Source organism: Otolemur garnettii, unplaced genomic scaffold, assembly GCF_000181295.1.
Source record: "Otolemur garnettii isolate 467f Iridium unplaced genomic scaffold, OtoGar3 scaffold00076, whole genome shotgun sequence".
Classification (NCBI taxonomy): domain Eukaryota; kingdom Metazoa; phylum Chordata; class Mammalia; order Primates; family Galagidae; genus Otolemur; species Otolemur garnettii.
This window is the reverse complement of record NW_003852471.1, coordinates 7,007,911-7,020,722: the sequence shown is the minus strand read 5'-3', so window position 1 is coordinate 7,020,722 and position 12,812 is coordinate 7,007,911. Positions and strand designations below refer to the sequence as shown.

The 12,812-nt window shown below is 43.4% G+C and overlaps 1 protein-coding gene across 4 annotated transcripts in view; it reads right to left on the bottom strand.

The window, feature by feature from the left end:
- Positions 1-12,812, bottom strand: part of LOC100950123 (schwannomin-interacting protein 1) — a 578,277-nt gene that overhangs the window by 15,068 nt on the left and 550,397 nt on the right. For all 4 annotated transcript variants that reach the window (XM_003794147.2, XM_012807824.1, XM_012807825.1 and 1 more), the window contains one exon: positions 12,450-12,568. In XM_003794147.2, the coding sequence (XP_003794195.1) occupies positions 12,450-12,568 (119 nt within the window). The remainder of the gene's footprint in view (positions 1-12,449; positions 12,569-12,812) is intronic.

The following is a 12,812-nucleotide window of genomic DNA, read 5'->3' as shown; positions in this document are numbered from 1 at the left end:
AGGGAACCCTGCCACTGCCCTCAGAACAAGTCCTCACTAGCCCACTGGCCATGATTTCACAGCACAGAGCTCCATGGCCGGTTGTCTCGAGACATGTGTGAAGGCCAGCTGACAGCAGGAGGGGCACCTCGCCCACCACAGCTGAGTGCAGACATGCGGGTGAGCTCCTCTGAGCCCAGCTCAGTGCAGCAGAACTGCCTGCTGCAGGGCCTATGCAGAAGTACAGGTTTACTGTTATATGCTACTGAGGTGGGTGGTTGTTTTTTTAAATTACGCATCCTCATTGTGGCAGTGAGTGATGGGTGCAAAGTCACAAAGCGAGAGACAGCATGGACTTCCGATTTTGGAGTCCAGCGGGCTTTCCCTTATAACACCTTTCACCTTGGGTTTGGATTTCTGAGAGCCTGTCGAGGTCTGGCAATCTGATGTGGAAGGGCACATTCCTCCCATCCTCGCTTAGAATTTCACGGCAATTGTCCAGCTTTCCTTAGGAAACAGAGCAAGAGGGACCTTCCCGTGTGCCAGGAATTCCAAATACGCACGGCTCACCACAACCAGCGTGGCTGAGAGCTGCTGGCCCTGCTGTGCCATTTGTCACTCAATCTCCCCAACTAGTTTGTGGCTGGGCCATTAAAATATATTACTTCCATTTATTTTAATGGATCTTTGATGCATTATTCAAAGGTTTTATACATAATGAATAATCACCCATATTTTTATACCATATCGTTTTCTGTTTTGTAAGAATTTCAAAGGTGATGGAACATAAAATATGGATTGTAACTACCCGAGGATGGCCGTAAACACATTTCATTTTCCTGAGAATCTGTCATGAAGAAAGAATGTGGGGTGATTGGGGTTTAAGTGAGCTGTAGATGTATGTTACGTGTGATTCGGTCTCAGTGAAATGGGTTGAGGTGGCCTAAAATGAGGTACTGCGACTTCTTGGTAAATTGTAAAATCCCGTTCCCATTTTGCAAACCCTGCCCACCTTCTCTTCTCTTTCTCTTCCGTATTGGCGTTTGCCGAGAGAATCACAGACATGTCTTTAACTGTTTACAAAAAAACTCAGAAAACAAAATTCTGCTTTCCATTATAAAAATACAATGTTACAACTTATTTTATTTTAGTGGGATTGCACCAGCCTTCCTTCACTGAGGGGGATGCAATGCGTAGGGTGAGAATTTACTGGACTTTTAAAAAAGACAGTTGCAAATCTTGATGGTTCAACATTTATGATCACACTCACTAAAGGACTATAAATGATTTTTATGACTATGTAAGACAGAGAGAAGGTTGTCTAACAGTGTGTTCATTCACTTGGTGATGATCAGGCCCTAACAGCCCTGTACACCCCACCACTGCACCAACAGGCCGGCGTGAGGAGCCGTGGTCCCCTTCAGCCTGGGACACAGTGTTGGGTTAGCTGCAGTCTCCGCACTCCCTACCGCTCCTTGCTGTCTGGGCTACTCAACCCACTTCTGTTTCTTCTGGGCCCCGAAGGCATTTCGTGGTTCGTGACTTTTATTTAGTGGATGCATGGAAGTAGAACCAAGGGTAAAAAACAGGTTTTCTGACAGGTTCTAAGTACTTGGATAGGGAAATGACAATGGATAAAGAGAAATGAGGACTGTGCAGAGCCTTGGAAGGAAGCGCGCAGAACACTAGCGGGCATTCCCTGTCTTACACTTGAGAAAACAAGCGCTTCTCTACCTGGACGTTAATAACGTATGAACCAAGAGGAGCGAAAGGGCAGGAAGTGCACAAGAAAGAAGGTCTTTAGTGAACTGGGGTTGGGGGAATAAATGCAGGAGAGAGATAAGAAATCAGAACCCACAGGGTTAAGGGCAGGCTCCATGTGCCAAGCAGAGGATGGGGGAGGGGCCATCATATCTGTTACCTCCTGTCCTGATGCCACACTTGTAGGACTCAGAAGCCAAGGGCAGTAGCTCCGAAGGCGGCTGGGTGCTTGCTTTTCCATTCTTGTGATAAAGCATGTGTCCAATGGACTCAATACTAACATGAAGCCAGTAGATGGTGTAATACATGCCCACATGCGAGAAAAACGCAATTCAATTCAAGTTTGGGGGAGGAGGGAGGGGACTGGTGTGCTCCCACTTAATGGGCACAGTGTAAGGGTATAGGGCCCACCTCCTGGGTGCTGGACACAACTATGACTGGGACTACCTAACAAATGCAAATATTGGAATCTAGTTGTTTGTACTTCACATTAACCTGAAATTAAAAAGAAAAAAGGTGGCTGGAGTGTGACTGGCCCTGTCTGGGTTTCTTCCGTCTAATCCTACACTTGCTTGCTTCTTCTGTCTCCTCTTCTAAGGCCACTGCTGAACCTTCCATCTGTACGTTGCACACAACGCTGGTGGGCACCCCCTGCCACACGGCCACAGAATCTTCTCCCTGGCTTAAGCATCTAACAGAAAAAGGATCCTACCCCTCACCAGCTTTTTTTTGGAGAAACATCAGCTCCTGTATCCTAACGGGAGTCTCTGGAGAGCTGTAAATAAATACCTGCTTCTCTGGAGAGCTGTGGGTTCTATGTCTACAGGGGTGTCTATTTCCTTTACTGATGACCACTTTTATATAATTAACTTTATAATTATAGGGTCTTAACATTGGGAAATGCATTTTCAACAGAAACGTTCTCTAGCATGAATGGACAAGCAGAATGAGACCTCTTCTGATAATAGGCATACAACAGCCATTTCTCACAGGACCTAAATGTGGTCTACTTTCATCTTAATTAAGGCCAAATAATCCTCAAGCAATCTGTATTCTGAAATAAAAACTTGCCATTTTAAGCATCTATATGTGCCAGGCATTTACATACCTTAACTCTAACCCTCAGATACACATAAAGCAAGTATCGTGAACTTTGTTTTTCATGCAAGAAAACAAATGTGGAGAGAGGTTAAATGGCTGGTCACAAGGCTGGTGCTTAGGAGAGTCCGTCTGGAAAGGTCAGGGCACTTTCAGAAGGACAGCATCAATTCAGAAAAAGAGAAGAAAGATGAAGAAAGAAAGCCAAACAAAAGCCAAATCAAAAGACAGCAAGAATTCGAATCCCTAACGAGAAGAGGCTGATGAAGTGTATCAGAGTGGAGCGTCTGATGAGCTATTACACAGTCAGCAAAAACACACACCATGGAAAGCCGGTTATGGATAAGAACATAGGTTCCCGATGTGTTGTTAAGTGGAAGAAAACAGGCTAAAACCTGCACCTTTAGTACGATTCCAATTTTATAAACAAAAACATGGAGAATAAAGGGCAGAAAATACACCTGAAATTTTTTTGTTAGAAAAGATTCAGTTGACTTTGGATTTTTCTTTTCTTTTCTTTTTTTTTGAGTGCCCACATGTGGGCATCTAGCAGGAATTAAAAAGGAAAAAGAAAAGAAAATCAGAGAGCTGATGATTAGTGTTTGTGTGTTGGAGGGAAGGTGAGGAGGACCAGTGTTGGACAGCTGGGAAGGATGGCTGGCTGTGACTCAGACCGTGTCCAGGAGGGGCTGTGACTCATGTGTGAGTCAGGCGGGGCTTTTGTTTTTGGCTGCTGTTGTGGGTGGGTGGAGATCCATGGGTAGCAAGAGACATATTTTCTCAGAACTGAACAGTTCTGTGGATGGGGGACTCTTTGATCTGGATCCCATTCTCATCCTTGGAGCTGCAGTACATTAGAGACTCTAACGTAACTGATGCAAATGTAACTGGTTGTATTTTCAAAGCCAGCCTACTCATTTATTCTGCTCAGCTCAGGCCGAGTTTAACTTATATGCAGGTTGGAGACAAAATGCCTGTCCCCTGTCAGAACTTTGATAACGTCCACGCAGCAGTGGAGAGTCAGTGAGATTTATGACTGGATTAGATACAAATCTTTTTATATATATATATATATTTTTTTTATTAAATGATAACTGTATACATTAATACAAACATGGGGTACAGTGTAGTGTTTTTATATATAATTTGAAATACTTTCATCAAGCTGGTTAACATAGATTTCATGTCATTTGCTTAGTCATTGTGTCAAAACATTTATATTCTAGTTCTAGAAAAGTTCACTTGTACCCTTGTTAGACAGATATATAGGTGATTAGATACAAATCTTAACCGCAAATTCTTTCAGTCTTTTGAACAGTGAAGCACTGCTTTTATGACTTTGTATGTTCATGTTTTAAACCACTTAGGGGCCAGCAGTTAGGCTTAATTCCGTAGCAAGCTACATCTTAAAAATTTAAACAACATCTTTTATGATTTAACCTGTGACCTTTAAGCAGTGATTAAAAAGAACGCAGTGGATGTACTGAATCACACTGAGCCTACGAAGTGTGGTTCTTCACATTTTGCCATCTATTTATTTATTTATTTAAGACAGAGTCTTACTTTGTTGTCCTGTGGTATCATAGCTCACAGCAATCTCAAACTCCTGACTCAAGAAATTCTCTTGCCTCAGCCTCCCAAGTAGCTGGGAATACAGGTGCCCACCACAATGCCTGGCTAGTTTTAGAGATGAAGTCTCCCTTTTGCTCAGGCTGGTCTGGAACTCCTGAGCGCAAGCAATCCATCCACCTCAGACTTCCAGGGTGCTGGGATTACAGGCATGAGCCACCACGCACAGCCCATTTGCCATCTTTAAAATTGAGATGCATTTCACAGTTGCTCCCCCCCACCCCCCCCGCAGCTGGTGGCATGACCGCACATCTCAACTGTCACTCTGCAGCCAACAGACCACATAAGGGCTCTGAGGAAGGGTGGGCTCTGCTCATGCCTCTGACGAAAAGCTCAAGTGTAGAACCTTGCAGTGTGGGGGCAGCAGCTAAGGAGGAGATTCACATCTGACAGCGTGAAGGCTGAGACACTGCCAACTCTCAGGGAAAGTGGTTCCGTGGAGAGTGAGACTGTGCAAGTGAAAAACTTCCCGCACTACCTTCACTCAACATACCTCATTTTTTTTTCCTGCATGCACTAGAGGCACATAGGATGAAAGCACATGTCCAAACAAGCCTGACAGGACTCTTTCAATAACCAAAACAGAAATCCCACGTGTTAAGGACTCGTGTGTTACCAATTGGCAGTTTACATTTTTTGTGGTACATAAAATATCTATTTGCCTCTAATCAATGGTGTCTGAGAATGAATAAAAATTATTTAAAAAATACGGTAATAGCGAAGCCTAACGCAGCCCTGACTCTGGTCCTCGCGCTCACTTCCGAGGGCCTTGCTTGTCTTATTCACGGTAACCCCAGGAAGTAGGCACGGATATTAGTCCATCTTACGGTGAGGACACTGAGCCACCTGTGAAGTCACCAGTGCAAGTCAGTAGCGGAGTCAAGGTTCTCCCGAGACCCTGATCCTACCCACCACGCACCCCGCTCTGGACCGTGGGGCATGGTGATGAACAGAGTGTGTGGACGCACCGTCTCACGACAGATCGTGGAAGGACAAATACCGTACAAGCCTGGGAACAGCGACTGCCTCTGCTGAAGAAACAGGGAGACCAGAAGAACGGAGGAGAGATGGGAGGACCTGAGCTTTTCAGGATGTGCTCAATGACACGGTTTGATTTCCTAAAACCACACAGAAATAGTCCAACCTTTTTTTAAAAAAAACCACCTCACATATTATGCTCAGTGGATCTTTTCCCCCGTCGGTAATCTGTTGAAAATTGCACTATATCAGGGTTTCTGTCCTATGGAAATTTCCTCCATATGCTTTTCAATACACATGATAATCTGAATGGGAAGAGTCGGAGGCTGCAGAAAATGTGATGAGAGGACTGAGCGAAGGAATGGGGCTGAGCCTCCCGAGGACCTGGCCTCACTGTGGGCGGGGGGGGGGGTGTTTCCCAGCAGCAGTGAATGCTTTTGTGCACTCACAAAGGAGCCCTGTCACATGAGCTGTGTGTGTCCAGATGCACGTGTGCAACCACTGTCCAAAGGCAGGGCAGACTGCAGTAATAAAGCCATCGTAACTTGTCAAAGACGGTGCGCCAGTGAGAAAGATTTCCTACAAGCTCCTGTAATTAAACTTTCAACTGTCCAGCACAGCCATTTTTAAATACCAAACGCAGCCCTGTGGTCTTTTTCTCCTTACCTCCTACCCTTTCACCATAGCTCAGGCAATTGAATTCTCATTGGTGATTAAAAAAAAAAATATTCCTAAGACAGGATACAGCTGGTTATCCCTCTAGCAAGATGTCAAATTCAGCTTGCACAAAATTAATTGCAGCTAATTAAACTGGGGTCACTGGCATGATTGTAAAGTGAGGCTATTTATTAGACAAAGAAAATTTCACAAATACCAATTTGCTTTTCTTTCAAGTTTGTGGAGGAGAAGGACTGCTTACATAATTAAATTTGTTTGGCCATTTTAATCTTATTACTCCTCAAAAGATCCACTTCAAATCTTGCTTCACTTTTGAAACTGTGTAATATTTTAGAATACGCGTGCGAAGGCGGGGAGGAGGATGTGAAAAAATGATGGGTTTTCTGTAGATTTCCCAGTGGTTTTTTAAATAATGCAATCAAAGAGGTCAGCTACATTTGCAATGACACAGCTATGTGAAGGATTTTCTAAAGGAACTATTAGTATAGATGTAGAGATTAATACAAAAATTTAAAGATATGTTGCATGTTCTAAATAGATCGCTATAGTATGAGCCTATCATTGCAAGGATGCCACAGGGTGACTTTCACCGAGTTGGAATAGGACACACTCTTTTCTGAGCAATGCTGGGCAGATATGACCATTCTACTTAGTTCTTCCAGAAAATTAAACAGATATTATTACTGCTGTAGACAAGAGGATGATTCACTTTCCTGGCAAAATGAGGCTAGTTCAATCTGTGTTTCTGTGGCAGGTTATGTATACACGTTCCGCTCCTCACATCCAAAGCCCCTGTGGATCCTATTTCTTCAACGTCTCTCTAGATCCAGTTGATTACAGCTCCCTGGGGTCTGGTGTCCACATCTCCCCTCCCACCTTCCAGTCTAAACACAAAAGGAGGCGGCAGCTGTCTATCATTGGTCTGTCTCAGCCACTTGCCAATAAACCTATAAGGCCAAGGAAGGAGTTTTGATTTGAGATGGCGGAGGGGCTGAGATAAAAGCACACAGTAATCATTATTCAAAGCAGCTGCTCAAAAGTTCTCTGGGGAATTTCTGCTTTTCACAGTAACCAGTGTTTTGAGAGAAGAGTATGGCCCATCTTGGCTACACCATCCCACTGTATACTTTACAAAAAAAAAGACCACACGAGATTGTATCCATATTTTTACACATTTAAATAAAACACATCTTGGGGTTAGGTAAGAAGAGAGGTGAAAATCAGACTTATTTTGTAGTTACTCTCCACAGTGTCAGATCAAGTTGCAATGTCTGAAAACAGAAAGATTTTCTGCATGTCCGTCATTAACGATCATTCTAGCCTGTGTCCCCCACGGCAGTTAAGCCAGTTTTTATTCTTTTAATAACACTAAATTATGTGTGGGCTCCTAGTGTGAAATGAATGTATAATGCTAACTGAAAATTAGTTTGACTAATGAAAAAATATTTTGCAGAAACCTATCTACTAGTCGTAAAAAATATTTTTTTTAAAGAAAGTGACTAAACATAGTATTTTTAAAAACCTTATTTCAAAAATAGGTGATTCTTTTTTTCTCATTTCCTTGTGAGCTTTTATTTGTTTTTGTTTTTGGTTTTTTTTTGCAGTTTTTGGCCAGGGTTGGGTTTGAACCCACCACCTCTGGTATGTGGGGCTGGTGCCCTACTCCTTGAACCACAGGTGCCACCCCTTGTGAGCTTTTTTTTTTTTTTTGAGACAGGAGCCTCAAGCTGTCCCCCTGGGTAGAGTGCCGTGGCATCTCAGCTCACAGCAACTTCCAACTCCTGGGCTCAAGCGAGTCTTCTGCCTCTGCCTCCCAAGTAGCTGGGACCACAGGCGCCTGCCACAACGCCCAGCTATTTTTTGATTGCAGCCGTCATTGTTGTTTGGCAGGCCCAGGGTGGATTCGAACCCACCACCTTGGGTTTCTGTGGCTGGTGCCTTAGCCACTTGAGCCACAGGTGCCGAGCCCCCTTGTGAGCTTTTAAAATCTTTTTTTTTCTTTTGCAGTTTTTGTCCGGGGCTGGGTTCGAACCCACCACCTCCAGCATATGGGGCCGGTGCCCTACTCCTTTGAGCCACAGGCACGGCCCCTAAAAACTTTTCACTGAAACATTTTCTAAGTTAAAAAAGGTCATACAGTTTTAGTTTGAGAAGGTGGCTATGTGGATTGGCAAATGAGAAGAAAACAGCACTTCCTGTATCCGCCACATTTCAGTATAAGTCAAATTTAATTAGTTGAGTTATGAAGCAACCTAGGAGATTCTTTTACTGCGGAGTGAAGCATGACATGTCCTTATGGGATTACTGCAAGCCTAGCTTGCATTTAACAGCTTGTCATTCTTTTAAAAAATGCTTTAGGAGAAAGCACCATCTAGAAAAATTCAGGGGAGCTGAAACTCAGTGAATAACTGAGAACTTCCGCCCTCTAGAACGGCTTAGACTGCGGTCTCCCCAGACCCCCACGGCTTCTCACGTACTGTGTTATAAAATTACTTTTTGCAGGTAAATGCACATTCTTTAAAAAGATAACCAGTACTAGTTTGCCAAAGATCTCACTCACCTTAAAAAGTGAGCTCATCACTTCAGAACCCATTATTTGGCCAAATAATTTTAAGTCCTCAGCCTTAATTAAAATTGAGTAGTAAATTCACATACAGTTTACCTGGTTCTGATTATCTAACTGATTCAACACATGTCCCTGGCACATTATGGAGTACCATATTGGTAAACTCAAAGTTTTGACATCCTTCTAGCACATTTGTAAGTCCAAGGTGGGGCATTTTTAGCTCCACAAAGAATTTCAAGGATTATAAAAAATATCAGAAAAAATAAGTATATTCTAGCAGGGATAACTGCAACCCAACATTCCTAAAGGCTTTTCTCCCACATCATTACTGGTGAGGGGGGTGACAGCCGGTCTTTGCAGACTTTACATTTACAGCGGTAAAGTGATCTTGCTTAGAAACATTCAGTCTCATTACTGAACATCATCCTGAGGGGGATCCAAAAGAGTCAGCCTGTTCGTGGGATGATCTCATCCCTGAATGTGGTGTGGGGATGAAGCCTCTGAAAGAACAGGATATAAATAACCGTCCTTATGGTGAGTCAACAAGTGGAGCTTGTTATGAGCTACTGTGAAATACACGTGTGTTTAGATCTCTGCATCTCCAAAGGGGGGTAGATGACTCAGTGATTTTCAAAGTTTGCTGCATCACGAAAGTTTCAGGTAGGTTTCTGGGGAGTGTAGGGCAGGGGTGGTGGGAGGCACTGAATGGGAGAGGCATGGGGTAAGTAGGGGTAAGTAGGAGGGGCAGACATTTCCTGGGCAGGGGTGGCCCGGCCCTTCCCCTTCAGGCTCCTGAATCCGAGGAGGATTGCTTTGTTTCACACATGAGGCTTCTGCACAGGATTCGATGTGAAATATTTCTGCCATTAAAGTATCAAAAACCTTTATGAGATTTCAGTTAACTGCGTCATACTGACCGCAGATATCAACTCCTGACTGATTGCAGATTTAAGAAAACTTGACCCTTTCAACTCTTGGTAAGAAATCCAGGGAGGGTCTACTGGACTTTGGGGCAGAAGATTACAATTACAGGCAGCATTGACTAGGAAAGGAAAGTTGGATGGAATGAATTATATAAACTTGGAAGATTAAGAACTTAGGGTCTTAAAGCACACACTAAGGAAGGGAAAACAAGCAACAACCAAAGATACGTGTGGTCCGTACAACGCGTTTAAGCATCTGCACTGAGACTAAGCTTTGACCAGTCAATAAGAAAAGCACCAAGTCTTAGTCCAAGAGAAATTTGGATATAAGTTCCAAACAGACATTTCAGGGAAGAGAAAACAAAATATAGGGAATAAACACAATGAAATACTAAACACAATGAAATACCATGCTGTTCTTAGTCCATTAACAAAAATTTAAAAGAAATTGACGCTAGTTTTAGTGTCATAGGATCATAGTGATCATAGGATCCCATAGTGATCATAGGAAGGCTATGATCCAAAGGGTCTCTGAAGCATTGCACTAGGAGAGAGGAGCTTGCAACCACGTTGGAAAACAGTTTGACATTCTCTTCTCAGTGTGAATGTCCAGATAGTCTCCTAGTCATTCCACTCATGGTATTTGCTGAAGAGACATGCTTGCACAGCAAATGCATGTGTAAGAACATGTACACACGGCACTGTCTTTAAGAGCTCAACCTTCAGAACAACTCAGCCTCCATCAGAAGAAGGATGGCTGAACAATCTGTGGTGAATTCATATTGTTCGATACACAGTAGCGGTTAACACATGGGCTGGGGAAGGGAAAAAGGAAACAATTCTAATTTCAGGACAAAGTGTATAACTTCTCGAGTCATCACAGTTTACTGTGTGGTTCAGTGAGGGTAATACCTGATCTTAGTAATATAACTATTGAATAGTTGTTTGACTCTAAGTTGTGAAATAATTATAAAGGATGAATGGGGGGGGGTGTAGGGATGTCTGTGGGAGGGCTGTGAAGAAGAGCTGAACGCCAATTTTCTAGGGTGGGTAGTCTGATGGATATTTGAAATAAAAACTAAGAAGATGCATACTTTATTTAGAGATATGTAGGTAAATATCACAAAAAATGGCCAAGGAGTTAAAAGTTATTGCTTCAGAAAGATGCAATTTTTTTATTTTAAAAATTAAACTGTCCCATTTGTATCAGATGGACACGACATTGCTGAACAGACTGGGCTGTCAGCAGAAGAAGAACTTGGTACTCTGGGGAATATCAGAGAGCAGCAGCAGAAATCTGTGAGACTCTATGGTTCAATCCCCTCACTTCAAAAATGAAGAAAGTGAGGCTTGGTAAAACTAAGAAAATTAGGGAAAAAAAACAAACTAAGTAAATTGTTCAAGTCCCCAAATTAGAAGTGCACTAGGACTCGTGCTCAGGTCTCTAGGTTTGTAGGCTCTTTCTGCCAAATCAACCTGGGGAGGAAGAGAGATGCTCCCCAGGCAAAGGGGCAGGCTGACCTTGCAGCTCCAGAATGCAGGTGGGAGGAGCAGGGGAGGAGAGTGAGACTGGCTGGTCCCACCCGAGGGGGAGATGCTGTCCCACTGCAGGGCCAGAGTGAGCTCTGGTGTTGAGGGACTGACCTGCCTGCAGACAGGTGTGCACGTGAGCCTGCCTGCTCAGCCTGCCTTGATTCTTGCTGGTTTAAATGAATCTCTCAGGATCAGACTGAAGCAACAGGCTTACTGAAACCCACGCAGAATAGACTCAGATATTAAAATGCGTAGTTCTAGGCCTCATCTGAGGCAGAGACATGGTAGAAATCTGTGGGTTGGATAGAAGTGTGAACACTCTCAGTTGTTGGCAACACCAGGCTTATCATGGTAAACAGTCCTTGTATTTTAACAGGGTATCTTTGCTTTTGGCCCAGAAAACTGAGAGAAATAGACAAGAGAACGCTGATGGGTCTTCCGTGACTACCATCGTCCCTAAAGAGATGTTCTGTGTGTCTTCGTCACTCAGAATACCCATATTTGTGAGACCTAAAACTCTGCAGATTGTCTGAACCTTCCCGAATCAAAGCCGCCTATGGAACGGCAGCTCAGCCATCCCCGCTGGGAGCTTCCTGGTAATGGGGTCTGGAGCCCCACTGAGATCTACTGAATCAGAATCTCCATTTTTACAAAATTCCCAGATGATGCATAAGCACATTAAAGTTTGAGAAGCCTTAGTCCACAATCCTGCTAAGTAAAACTCTAATTTAAAAATATTTTATTTGGAGTTAGAAGCCATGCAAATGACCAATGCATCCTGAAATACATTAGGGTAAAGAGTAATGGTGTCCTGAAATAAGATAGAGAAAAGCACCTGGAAGACAGGTTAGGAACTGTAATAAACATGAATGATCAAAGTGGGGACTGTGTTGCTCAGCTACCAGTACTTACTGCCCTCCCACGTATCAAGGGGTGATTCTGGGTGCTTTGGGACTGCTTACTGGGACATCTGGCAATCTGCCACATGCCTCTAACCCTTAGTCAGCTTGCTCAGGAGTGTGGCTTGATTCCCCTATCTGTGCAAAATCAGGATTGAGTGTGGAAAAAAATGAAATATAAAAGTCTGACCTCCAGTGGCTGGGCAATAGGCCTAGAACAACAACAGTGACGGCCACAAATAAACCAACAAACAGGGGAAGAATCTGTCTAATATCCAAATAAAGACGGCAGTATTACGGGAAAAAAAAAAAGCACTTGAGGATTTAAAGGGCATCTTTTATTAGACATTAGATTTAAAATCCATTAGGCACATATCAGAAAAATCAACTCCGAAGAACACTCACCGGGAGGAAAGGCTGGGCTTCCCGCTTTTGCTACAGCTGGTATAAATTCCTGGGCCATCATCAAAGAAGCTTCCCAGCGCCAACTTCTGTCTGATAGACTCTCTCTCATTTTTCTGTGCCTAAAATTTCAAGAAAATAAAAAATGCCGATAAGCGGGCAGGTACGTCATAACCATAGGCAGCTGAACTTGCTCTGTTTCTTAGAACTGTAACATTAGATGAAAAATAAACAAACAGGCCGCAGCACAAGAGTGTTTGGATTATTAAAAGCTGAAATAAAACCAGTCCTTTCTGGTTGCAATCTGAATGCCTCAGAGCCTTTCTGATCTCCACCCAGGCAATCACAGGCGTGGTGCTACCTGAT